Below are 12,186 nucleotides of genomic sequence, written 5' to 3' on the forward strand. Positions count from 1 at the left end.
ATCATCGCTGTGAGGATTAAACAAAACTATGTAAACGCAAAGTGTGTGGGAACCACATCTGTCAGGATTCTCATCAGCATTGGGTACATTTTATATATATATATATATATATATATATATATATATATATATATATACTGTAAATAAACATATTTAATACTGTAATTATAAAAACACACTAATACCAAATATTAGACTTTAGGCCTATTGCATTCCTTATGCACAGCATTGTGGACATCTAGTCGAGATAAGTTGGTTCAGACACAACTGAACATTTACATTAAACATTATTTATAAGCAACATTCAGGAATTATACCTTTGTTGTCAGCCAGTTACAGGAACAGGAGTTGAAATGTTAGAAATGATTTTATTGATCTAAATGTTCATCACCACATAAAATCATCATCATCATCATCATGGATCAGGAAAACACACACAAACATGATGTCAAAACTCATATTAGAAAACATTCCAGCAGCCCTTCACACACACACACACACACACACACACACACACACACACACACACACACACACACACACACACACACACACACACCCGAAGGGAATCTCTACACACACAGCACACAAGCCACCAATGCTGTATGATTATGATGGAGGTTCAATGGCTTTTTAATACTGATCCAGGATCAGGTTCTCAGAGATGTGATCCACTGATCCATACTCAGCTCACAAACTCTGTGCAACAGAGTCCAGACACCAACTCCTATGGTGCCTCACAGTCTTTGGACGGCTGGACGTCTCTGGAGGACAGCGAGAGTCATTTACTCCACACAGATTCAGCACATGAGGAACGGAAAGGCTGATGCAATAATGTAAAAGAGAACAAGCAGCAGGAGATCTCTAAAATCATCTAGCCAGTCAGATGATTGACAGTGAAACTGATTCTCACTAAAACTACAGTAGACAGAGATTCAAAAATTTGTATCTATAAGAGCAGAGAATATAGAGCATAAAAATGGGAGACAAATGCTGCAAGTGCTTAGTTGGTGTGACTGTCAAGAGATATGTGGACTGAACCGAACATTCACATGCAGAAAGGATGTATGGTTTCTTCAGTCTTTAGTTGCGTGAAAACCTCAGGGCTTGTCTACGTCTTCATGCAGAGTCAGAAAACATGAGAAGGTCTTTCGGTGATCATAAAATTCATTACACAGATTGTTGTGTCATGTGTTTAGTGCTGGTAAGATGTTTATTTTTAGAGGAATGGCACTTATAGTAGGTGTGTCTGGGCCGGAGAGGTTTAAGGTTCGTTCACACCAACAACAATAACTATAACTATGATAACCATAATTCCAAAGTTTTTAATAATCGCTGTAACTCTATGAGAATAACAATGTCCACACCACAACTATAATGATAACTGCAGAGAGGAAAGATATCACCGGAATCACTTTCAGAGTGAATGTTTCCAGCTGATGAACAAAGAAAGATTGACAGCCAATCAGAATCCATCCTGCTTTAAAGAGACAGACGACAAAACTGCAGCGCGCTTATATAAAGAGAACGATATTGTCCGTTGGTGTGGACGTTAATATAGTTATCATTATAATTATCATTTTAGCTATTGTACATTCAAGTAGGTGCTTATATTGTTAAAATTATTGTTCTTGGTGCAAACAAGTCTTTATAATGGTGGGAGTGGCCTATTTGGGTGTGGCTACTTTTTTGGGCGTGCCGTGTTTCTTAGTGTGCCAGAGATGGGCGGGGATAGTGAAAGCGTCAACACTCATACTCAGGGTACGAGATGGAAGTGTATTGAACTGTTTCCTGTCAGAGCTGTATTTATAAATGGCCTCCACGGCCGACGAGGAAATGACACGCGGGCCGACGCCGCACAGTCGATGCAGCTCCTCCGACTGGCCGTCTAGGGTGTAGATGGCACGGAACTGACAGTTGGAATCACGCAGGAGAATAAGGAAGTGGCTGGCGGAGCTCTTCTCCATCTCCTAGAGAGAAAATGAACTGTCAGAATGTGAAAGGGCACGACTGAGTCAAGACTGTGGACAAAAAAAGATGAACAGTGACGCACCTCTACAATCTTGTTTTTCTGGGATTCGTTGACCTTGCCAGCGAGGCAGCAGCGTGAGAGCGCGTTGTGAATGATGAACTTGTTGGATTTAAAACTGGGTTCCTTAAATAATTTAGGACCTGAAACAGAAGATAAAACTGTGACTGTGAGTGAAAACCACACATATAAAGTTAGGAGCTGATTACAGCCTGCAGGTGGTGCTGTTTCTCAAATCAGGTCAAATCACGTGGTTTGTCTTCATGCTTACCTGTTCTACACAGTGCAGTTAAACCACTATGACTTCATATGATTATTAATTGGCTTGACAAAATCAACATACTTTAAACAGTACATAAAAACATTACTAGACCACATCTAGACTACATTCAGATTGCTCTGATGGTGTGTTCTACATCTTTCAACTGACCAGACTATAGAAACTACTAGGCAATCATTCAGGACAGCCTAAATACCTTCTAGAAACCATTCAGAAAACCTCAGCTAAGTCCCAGTAACCACCCAGAACATCCTAATCATCTAGGGTGTAGATGGCACAGAACTGAGGCTACGTTTACACGTGGGCGGCTATTTACATAAACTGACATTTCAACCTCTCCGGTTTCAAAAATAACATCGTGCACACATGTCAGTTTTCAGAAAAGTGTTCATTTACACGTACCCGTGCCGTGTATATATGACGTCAAGAGTGTAACGAGCAGCTCAAGCCCACGTAAGCCAATCAGAATCCCGAAAAAGAATCCCGAATTCCTCTTGAAGTGATTCGAAGTTGTTGCAAAATTGCTGATCTCCGAGCACTCATTCGTCTCTGCTCCTCGACATAATGGAGCAGCTGTATTTGCAAATGCAAACACACGAGAAGAGTTTGCACCAACATAAATGCGACTGCCACTCTGAACGCTTCCATGATCACATGTAAACATAGGTCGCAATTTGACATATGTGCGAGCTCTGGCGCATACTGTGACGTTGGCTGCCTAAACACCTGTTTGTTTCAGTTTACATGCAAACGTGCAAACGAAGATTTTCAAAATCTCCACTCTGGCCGGAGTTTTTAGAAAGACTCGTTTTCAGAGGCGAATTCTCCGTTTGCATGTAAACGAAGGGCGCAAACGAAGGGAAATGTCTCCGTTTTTCAAAATAACCATGTAAGTGTAAACGGGGCCTGACAGTAGGAATCACTCAGGAGAATAAGGAAGTGGCTGATCATCCTAATCATCCAATGCTTTGCAAGCATTCAGAACAACCTAGCAATCAGCTAGCAACACTCCCACAAACACTTTAGCAACCACTCAAAAAGCATTATTAACCACACAGCTACATCCCAGAAACCCCTCTGAACATCCTAGGAGGTTCTTAGCAATCATTCAAAACACCATAGCTACCATCTAGCAAGGTGCCCACATGCACTCAGAGCACTTTAGTAACAGCCTAGCACCACACAAAACATCCTAGCAACTTTGCAACAGCAACCACCTACAGAGCTGCAGATGACTTAAATTGCCTTCATATTTCAAACAGGTTCTTGTCAAGTATCAGCTCTTTACCTGTGTATTCTGGGAGTGAGGCTGGAGAGGAGGCATTGGAGGCTTGCTCCCAGTCTTTCTCTCCATTCTGATTTGCCAGTTTCCCTGATGACATCACCTTTGAGGGTGACTCTGAACGACTGAGTTGTTGGGTGAGAGAGAAAAGTGTGTAAGTAAGGACAGAGATGAATGGAAAGCAGAAGATAAGAACATGGCTAAGCAGCAGGGTACAGTACCTTGCTGGTTTTTCAGTTGGTAGAGATCTGCCATCTTTCTGGATAGCTACAGCTGTGTGAGAAAACACAACTTGTTTTAGGGAATGCTAGTGAAATCTTTAAAGCGGCACTGTGTGTAATTTCTGCACCACTAGCACTACCAAACAACTGCAAAAAATATTTTCAAACAACTTTCAAAGGCTACTCCCATCTGACTTTGCTCGGAAAACAGGTCAAAAGTCTTGCCCTAAACTCCATCCAATGGTTGAGCACATGTTGCAGTTTCATTCATTCAGGCAGATAGCAATTATGTTAGGTGACAAGATGCTTGTGATGTGTGTGGTTACCTGTTTTGTTCTTCCCTGGCGAGCGTGTGTGAGTGAGCTCATGGTTGTTGTGCGGTTTGTGTGTGTGCTGTTTTTTGCCACTGTGCTTTGCTGGTTTCTGTTTTAGAACCTTCTCTAGATCAGACATTATCTTCAGCTGCTGGCGCCTTTCATACTCTGCCCGTGTGAATGCGCCCCGACGCAAGGGTGTGCCTGGGGGCGTGGCCTTTGAAGGAGGGGGTGGGGTGTACGAGGTGGGTAGTGACTGTGAAAGCAGTGGAGTTTGAGAGGCTTGCAGGTCATCCACAGAAGCCTGTTGACTGTAGGAGAAAGGAGAGATCAGTGAGTCCTGAGTGCAGGTCCCAAATGAGAGGGTTTGGATATTTGGGTGTTCTTACCTGTTCTCAGGTTCTTGCCCGTATCTTGCCCGTTTCTTGATCTCTTGTGCACGTCTTTGCTGCCTCTCCAACAGCAGAGCCCTTTTCTGGGCCATCTCCTCCTCTGATAGACCCTCCTCCTGAACACCCACAAATACACACGTTACAAACACCTCAGACATGTATCATCGACAAATGCACATGCAGTTCTTCACACACCTTAAAGAACACATCAAGTCCCAGCCTGCTCTCATTCTCTGTTTGGTCACTCATGGAATCTGATGAGAATATTTCTGCACCCTGTTCCAGATCTGTGTCGTCTCCCACCGTCCCCGCACCCTCGGTTTCATCTTTCACCAGGGCGCTGCTGAGGAGCATGTCGCTTTCAAACGAGCACTCTGACGGGGCTCCCGAACTGCTCCCACCTCCTAACAGTTCAGCTGGGAGCGCAGACGGAGGTCCAGCCTCCAGCTCCAGGGTGAAGATTGGAGTGTTATGATCGCTGGACCCTGATTCTGATGTGCTCTCTTGAGGCTGAGCAGGTTGCAGTGGAGAGTCCTGAGGTGTACGTGGACCTCCAAATCGCAGTGAGGAGCAAGTCTGCACCTGACACTGGCTTGGAGAGACTCGCCGCAGATGAGGAAGCGTGTCCACATTCTGTGGGGGCGTTAGGACACGTGTGAGAGGCTGGAAGCCGAGGTCCGTGGGGCGGGAGGGACGTTGACGTTTGGGGCTCTTAGGAGCAGCTCCACGGGATCTGCGTGGGGCAGATGATGCTGAGCTTTTAGGGGATCTGGGTGTGTCCGAAGGTTGTCCGGAACGTGATGGAGATCCAGAGGGTGAAATGATACGGGTGGAGTCTCTAGAAAGATGAGGGGGTGTAGCAGGGGATTTAGGACCAGCTGGGATGACCCAGGCCTTACCGGAGGCTGGTGTTTTATTTGAGTTGTTTTTCGGAGAACTCAGAGTTTTCTTTCCCATGAGCCTTTGCTGCTGATCTGTAAGGCGCTGCATGTCTCTTTGTAGGGTCTGTAGGGTGGAGCTTAGCTTAGCTACTGCCTCATTATATTCCACCAACGGTGGCTCTTTCTCTACCTCTTTCTTTGTTTCAACAGAGAAGGTCACCTGTTTCTCCAGTTTAGGTGGGGATACATCATTGGTGCTCTTCTTCTGTTCCCCATCCTTTTCTTTCTTCTTTTCCTCCTCCAGTTTCTTCTTCTCCTCCTCCTTCTCTCTTTCCTCCTCTTGTTGAAGTTGCTGCTCCATTTGTGTCAGTCGTTCATCCAGGGTGAGGGACTGTCCGTCGTCTTCCACCTCTTCCCCCTGTTTCTTCTGGAGCTGAAGGAAGGCAGTTTTGCCCAGCCTTTGCCTGTGCTTGGTAAAGATGGCCTCAATCCGCCTCTTTTGAGCTTCAATTGATCTGCGTTTCTCCTCCAGACGTGCACCCAGCTCCTGCGCCTCCACTGCCCCAACAGGGCTCATCTCTGCAGGGCTGCACAATGACGCTACGTCCTGGGACCTGGAATTACTTGGGGATTCTGGTATCATCTTCCTGCGTTCAGCAAAGTTTGTCATGCGACCAGTCTTGGGTCCGTTGGCTGGACTGGAGGAGGTTTTGGGGGAGTTTTCTGGTGTGTCACACTCTACACTTCCATTGTGTTCTTGTGAACCTACCGGTTGCCGTTTTCGGTTCCCACTGCTATTAATCCCTCCTCCTATTGGTCGGTACATCATCCCTGTTCGGCAGGGGGCGGAGCTGCTTAGTCTGGCTCCACCCTCTTCAGGCGAGTGGAGGTAAAAGCCAGACGGCGCCCCCTCTGGCCGCATACGAGGCTCGTTGTGTACTGGACGGCCGGTATGAATGATCTGTAAAGCTTCTTCTATGGTAGGCAACTCTCCTAGAGGAGCCTGACCAATGAGCTTACTCAGATCCTCTGGGGGCGTGTAAGAGCCAGGGTTGGTCACCATGGTGAGGCTGTCCGTGCTGACAGAACGGAAGAGAGGGTTGCCCATAACAACATCAACATCACTGTCCAGTGGGAATGGGATGCTGAAGGTCACAGCTGAGAGCGGACGGCTGAGACAGAGAAAGTGAAAATTACTGAAGATTCCTAGTGCTTGATGAAGGGGCTCATGCCCAAATTTTTCAGAGTTAAATAAATTAAAAATATATAAATTATTTAGACTAATAAATCACAGAATTAGTATCATAAAAATTAAATTAGTTGTACTTTCTTGAACTGAAGGACAGACATACCTAATTTGCTTTTTGCTCCAGCCCCGTCCTTCTGCACAACAACAAATGTAAAAGTAATAATTCACTTACACAATGCTCATACACAATGAGCAACATTTCAAACATCAAACTACAAATCCCACAGAAAACATAGCCTGTAGTGTAAAACCCAAACTGAGAATTTAAAGTCCACATGCAAAACTTCACTTAAAACAAGACATTGGCACACACAAATTCACAGCAAGACCTACAAGTACCACAGATCTCACAGATTGGACAACACATCCCAGCATGCAGAAAGCTCTCACCGGACACAGAGGGGGACTGAGGCAGGAGCGACTGCTTCAGAAGGAAAGACGGGGAGCCACTGCGAGAAAAACATCAGATCCCATTATGCTTTTCAACATCTGCTAACATAATGTGAGTGTTTTGATAGAAGCGCTTACCTGTTGCCACTGATCGGACTCGTGCAGTCGACCAGATCAGATGCATCTGTAAGACAAGAGAGAGCTCAACTAGGATCTGAATGCACTGTGTGTTTTTGTGTTCACTCGTATATTTATGTATGTTTATTTCTACCTGTTAGGTCCAGTGTGTGCATGGGTTTGACGAAATCTGGTTTCTGCACTTCGAAGGTGGCAAACAGCTCCGAAAGGAAGCACATAATGTTCACCTTTGGGGTCAAAAGACAAAACTCTTATGTATTGCTTTTTTATTATAATTACATAATATATTTCATAATTCTCAATAACAAGAAGATGCACCTGCAAAGTAGGTGGGGCATATCTCACCTGTAAAGTGGGTGGGGCATTTCTCACCTGTAAAACGGGCGGGGCATACAGTAAATCCTCCAGCTGTAGGGGGCAGCAGATCTTCAGGTGACTTTCACAAAACTCTCTGATCAGCTGGAGGTTGTACATACTGTCTGCCGGGGACATGGTGTCCTTCAAACACACATCTACAGACAGAAGCAGAGACAAGTAAATTACATTTCTAAAAATGTGGGTAGTTTTACTTTATGGTTTCCGTTAGTCTTCTCCGTCGTGTTTTACCCTCCAGAGGCAGAATCTGAGGGCAGTAGAAGTGAAGCGCAGCAGCGATGGCGCAGCCGTTAGACAGATCCTTCACTCCCGACACCACCACGAACACCGGAGTCTGTTTAGACTGAACCTTATCTTTCCTGTAACGGATCTGAGACAGACAGACACACACACACACACAGAAAGCAGGAAAACAGTTCAGATGTGTTCAAAAGATAAAAGAAAGAAGATAAAAGAAAAAAAGAAAGACTGTTCAAGAAAACCAGGAAGGTAAACAGCAACACAAACAAACTGAATCAGATTCACTTTTATTCTGACTCATAGAATCAGTGATTCATTCACTGTTCATTTCATCACTATCAGTGAATGTGCAGCTGATTGAAAAGTGCATCAGAACTCACAGTCCTTCAGTGACTCAGATCATTGAGTGAATGTCAGCGTGCAGGAGTGTTCAGATCCACACACACACACACACACACACACACACATACACACACAAATATATATACATAATCACATGAAACATGTCTGGGTCACATTAAAAAAAATGATGTTGTATATTAAGGAAATGAAACCTATTTTTACTAGTAATAAAATGGTTTGCATTGTAATATTTTCACAACATAAGCACATTTTCCTCAAATTCCTGTTACTCTAAATGCAATAAATCTCATTATCATAATGTATCTGCATATTTGCAATTGTCATTTTTCTTAATAGTCAAGTCAGCTTTATTTCTACAGCACTTACAGTACAGATTGTTTCAAAGCAGCATCACAGTAATAAAGAGGAAAATAACAGAATCAATGATGCAAACTTCATCAAATGTGAGACAAATTCATTATTCAGCTCAGTTCAGTGCAATAGTGTCGATGTTGCAAAATTTGCCAATTATGAAACGAATTCAAATCAGCTTTAAAGCGTAAATTTAATTTGATATTGATTCTCATTAATGTAATATTGCACTTTTAATTATGGTATTGCATGTATAGTTTATTAATAAATGAAAGGTTGTACAACAAACACTTCTCACAGTTTTGGGGAGTTAACTGCCATAAAAACATCATTATGCAAATTTAAATTCTCCAAAAGTAGGTTAAAATATAGTTTTTTTACCATATGATTTTGGGATGAAATATGGGAAATGTTGACAGGTTTCATGAGATTCACACAGGCTCACAGGTGAAGGGGAAGAACAAAACACTGATGTGAGTGTGAATATATGTGGGTTTTGCTGGCTTCAGCGTGTTGCAGCGCCATCCAGAGTCCAGCCATGGAAATACAGCAGGTGACAGTGAGAAAACAAACCGTGTAAAACTGGAAGAAAAACTGAATTATATGCAAAAGAAAAGCGATAATACACTACAAAAAGCATGTGTTTCCTGCAGAGATCTGAGACAGGACAGTGATGACGTCATGCAGATGTGTGTGTGTGTGTGATGGAGACAGGAGGCGGGCGGATACGTTACCACAGGAGGCTTATTCCCCGACTCCTTCAAACAAAATGCGATGGCATGCTGGGTGCAGTATGGCAGAGAGAGCACACGGGTAAATGCCCAGGGGTCGTCGCTACAGCAACCAGATTCACACACAGTCACATGACAAACAGAAGTAAAAGGGGGCGGGGACAATGCTGAATCCCCACCCCCTGATTCCTATTGGCTGGACCTATATGAGCACACATGTCATTTAATGGAGAGAGTCGAAGGAGAAAGTGGATAAAAGGCCAAATATTGGTAAATATACACTACCGTTCAAAAGTCTGGGGTCAATATGATTTTTATTAAAAGAAATTAATACTTTAAATCAGCAAACTGATCAAAGGAGACAGTAAAAGCATATATAATGTTATAAAACATTTCTACCTCTAATAAATACTGTTCTTTTGAACTCTCTATTCATCATAGACTGTTTTCAGCATTGATGATGATCAGAAATGTTTCTCGAGCAGCAAATCAGCATAATAGAATCACGTGACACTAATGATATTCACATAGAAAACAGCTATTTTACATTGTAATGATATTTCACTGTTTTTACTGTATTTTTACCAACCCCAAACATTTGAATGCTACTGTACCCATCAGTCAAAACAATCGATCAGTCAGAATAAGGCACTTCTGTCGGGTACATCGGCATACAGACAGACACACTTGATAAATGGCTCCAACTCTGATTTAATATCCATGATCACATTCACAATGAGGAGTCACACGTCACTAAATGAGGCTCAGGCATCAGAGGTGTAATACTCACTGGAACCAGCTTCCAGTACCAGCGCTGTGGGCACTGCAGCAGAGAAACACACCGGAGAGAGAGAGACGGCCGTCAGCGTCAGTGTGTGTGTCAGTGAGTGTGTGTGTGTGTGTGTTCACTCACAGATGGCTGAGCCGGCTGCAGGTCAGTGCAGGGGTTTGACTTCGGATTATCTTCAACATTAGCACTTTCCCGCAACTTCTGATTCACCTGCACAAGAAATGTGAACAGAGCAGTGCTCTGATGTCACTGGATGTTTAGGAATCACATAGCGTTACTGACATTCATTGTGACATCAACACATCTAGACCTTCCGGTTACAAGTCCAACTCTAACCATTAGGCCACAACTGGATATTTTTACACAATATACCCAAAATTCACAATAAAATAGGTGGATGGAAACCCAGTTTAACCATGAACGCATCTATTCAGATCCTATCTGCCGCGTTCACACTGCAGTTGAATACGGTTTCACTCCACTTCTGACTGCAGTGTGTTTGTGGCCTGGTGCTTCTGCTGAGATCTAGGCCCTGTTTACACCTGGTGTTAAAGGATTAGTTCATTCAAATTATTATCACTCAAACTACTACGCAGTAAACACAGTGCAGCACTTCCGGGTTCTAAGTCAGAACACCAGCTCAGTATTCCTGGTCACGTGATCAGCACGATTCACGCGTGTGAAACTGACGCAGGAGCCGGCCAATAATGAGCCGGCGTTCTGACGAACAACATGGAAGCTCTGCACTGCGTTCACTGCATCAACAGTGTAGGAGACTGACAGGAGAGAGAAGAAATTGTTGAATAAAGTCGGCATTTTTGTTTTGTTTTTGCGCACAAAAAGTATTCTCGTCTCTTCATAACATTAAGGTTGAACCACTGCAGTCACATGACTGTTTTAACGATGTATTTAGTACCTTTCTGGACATTATGTTTGCAGTCTATCGGAGGTCAGAAAGCTCACGGATTTCATCAAAAATATCTTAATTTGTCTTCTGAATATGAACGAAGGTCTTACAGGTTTGGAGCGTACAGAAAAGTAATTAATGGCAGAATTTTTGGGTGAACTAACCCTTTAAGATGCCTTTTGGTCGATCGGATCACAAGTGGACGAAGGAGACACATACTCGTTTACACCTGGTGTATTAATCCGTCACTTTTGTCCACTTTCAACCACTTCTGTCCTGATTTCTTCAAAGGGAGGGTTCATACGCTGTGGCCGGACACTGTGAGTGTGTGTAAGAAAAATCAGGAATGGTGAGAGAACATTGTGCTTGTGTAACCTCTCCCGTTCGAACCGTCCGCTCTAAGCGGGACTCGAACCCGGGTCTGCCGGCATGGGAGTCGGGCGCTCTAACGAGGAGGCTAAAGACCGTATCATCTAACGTCAGTCCCTAGAGCGCTTCTTGAGATCAGAGGAGTGAGGTTTACATGCACAGCTCTCACCAGCCTATGACAGTTACATTCACCCCCCCCTTAACCTCACTTCCGTCCGGGTCACGGCACCAATGTAACCCCTAATGTTCGAACCGCCTGCTCTAAGCAGGACTCGAACCCGTGTCCGCCGGCATGGGAGTCGGGCGCTCTAATGAGGAGGCTAAAGTCCTCAGTAGGTGGAGAGTCTTTAGTGGCTGTTCGAATGAATTCGACCACATGAGCTTTTACACTATGAAAACAATCCGGTCAAATGCGTTTTCAACTACCTCTGGAAGTGGTCAAAAGTGGACAAACTCAAAACATTTTAGACCCCGTTTACACCTGTATTTAGTGTCGTCTACTTGTGATCCAATCGACCATAACGCATCTTAATACCAGGTGGAAACAGGGCCCTAGATTGGGCTCTCGCTTTAGGGTTCTAGATGGAGGAACCTTGTTGATCCAGAAGAGCAGAGCGTTCTCCCAGCTCCTGCCGGGCCCGAACTGATCCGTCTCCTTCGACATCTTGACCCGACCCACCGTTTCCATGGTGCTCAGCGACATCAGCGAATCAATCACGGCCAGATGGGCCCCCTGCGAACCAATCAGAGAAGAGCCAATCGAATCACATAACTGCCCGCAGTGTGAGTCTGTGTATCGTTCACTCACCATATCGATTGGTTTCTGGCTCAGCTGTGTCTCGTCGACCGGCTTCTGCAGGTCCGTGTGAAGCGGGATCAGGTCG

At 44.2% G+C, this 12,186-nt stretch overlaps 1 protein-coding gene across 3 annotated transcripts; it reads right to left on the reverse strand.

The window, feature by feature from the left end:
• Positions 1 to 348: 348 nt before the first annotated feature.
• On the reverse strand, positions 349 to 12,031 carry LOC125271580 (calmodulin-regulated spectrin-associated protein 3). Of its 3 annotated transcripts, XM_048195661.1 has the most exons (17): positions 11,895 to 12,031; positions 10,150 to 10,236; positions 10,027 to 10,059; positions 9,240 to 9,339; positions 7,783 to 7,921; positions 7,549 to 7,688; positions 7,310 to 7,403; positions 7,177 to 7,222; positions 7,039 to 7,097; positions 6,752 to 6,782; positions 4,714 to 6,571; positions 4,516 to 4,634; positions 4,139 to 4,437; positions 3,813 to 3,864; positions 3,598 to 3,716; positions 2,054 to 2,172; positions 349 to 1,970 (listed from the first exon to the last, which is right to left on the reverse strand). In XM_048195661.1, exons 2-17 carry the CDS (start codon positions 10,206 to 10,208, stop codon positions 1,668 to 1,670), a joined length of 3,570 nt encoding a protein of 1,189 aa, XP_048051618.1. In that variant the 5' UTR covers positions 10,209 to 10,236; positions 11,895 to 12,031; the 3' UTR covers positions 349 to 1,667. The 3 variants fall into 3 exon arrangements, with proteins under 3 accessions (XP_048051618.1, XP_048051620.1, XP_048051621.1); XM_048195663.1 differs by lacking the exons at positions 10,027 to 10,059; positions 10,150 to 10,236; positions 11,895 to 12,031 and adding an exon at positions 8,887 to 9,008 and having other exon boundaries at positions 9,240 to 9,679; XM_048195664.1 differs by lacking the exons at positions 9,240 to 9,339; positions 10,027 to 10,059; positions 10,150 to 10,236; positions 11,895 to 12,031 and adding an exon at positions 8,172 to 9,092.
• Positions 12,032 to 12,186: the final 155 nt, after the last annotated feature.

This window comes from Megalobrama amblycephala, linkage group LG7 (assembly GCF_018812025.1).
Source record: "Megalobrama amblycephala isolate DHTTF-2021 linkage group LG7, ASM1881202v1, whole genome shotgun sequence".
NCBI classification, from domain to species: Eukaryota; Metazoa; Chordata; class Actinopteri; order Cypriniformes; family Xenocyprididae; genus Megalobrama; species Megalobrama amblycephala.

Coding starts and splice junctions, on each gene's coding strand:
- LOC125271580 (XM_048195661.1), bottom strand. CDS start 10,208: ATGTTGAAGATAATCCGAAGTCAAACCCCTGCACTGACCTGCAGCCGG. Junction 9,340..10,026: donor GGTACTGGAAGCTGGTTCCA/GTGAGTATTACA, acceptor TGGTTGCTGTAG/CGACGACCCCTGGGCATTTA. Junction 3,865..4,138: donor GCCAGGGAAGAACAAAACAG/GTAACCACACAC, acceptor TTTCTCACACAG/CTGTAGCTATCCAGAAAGAT.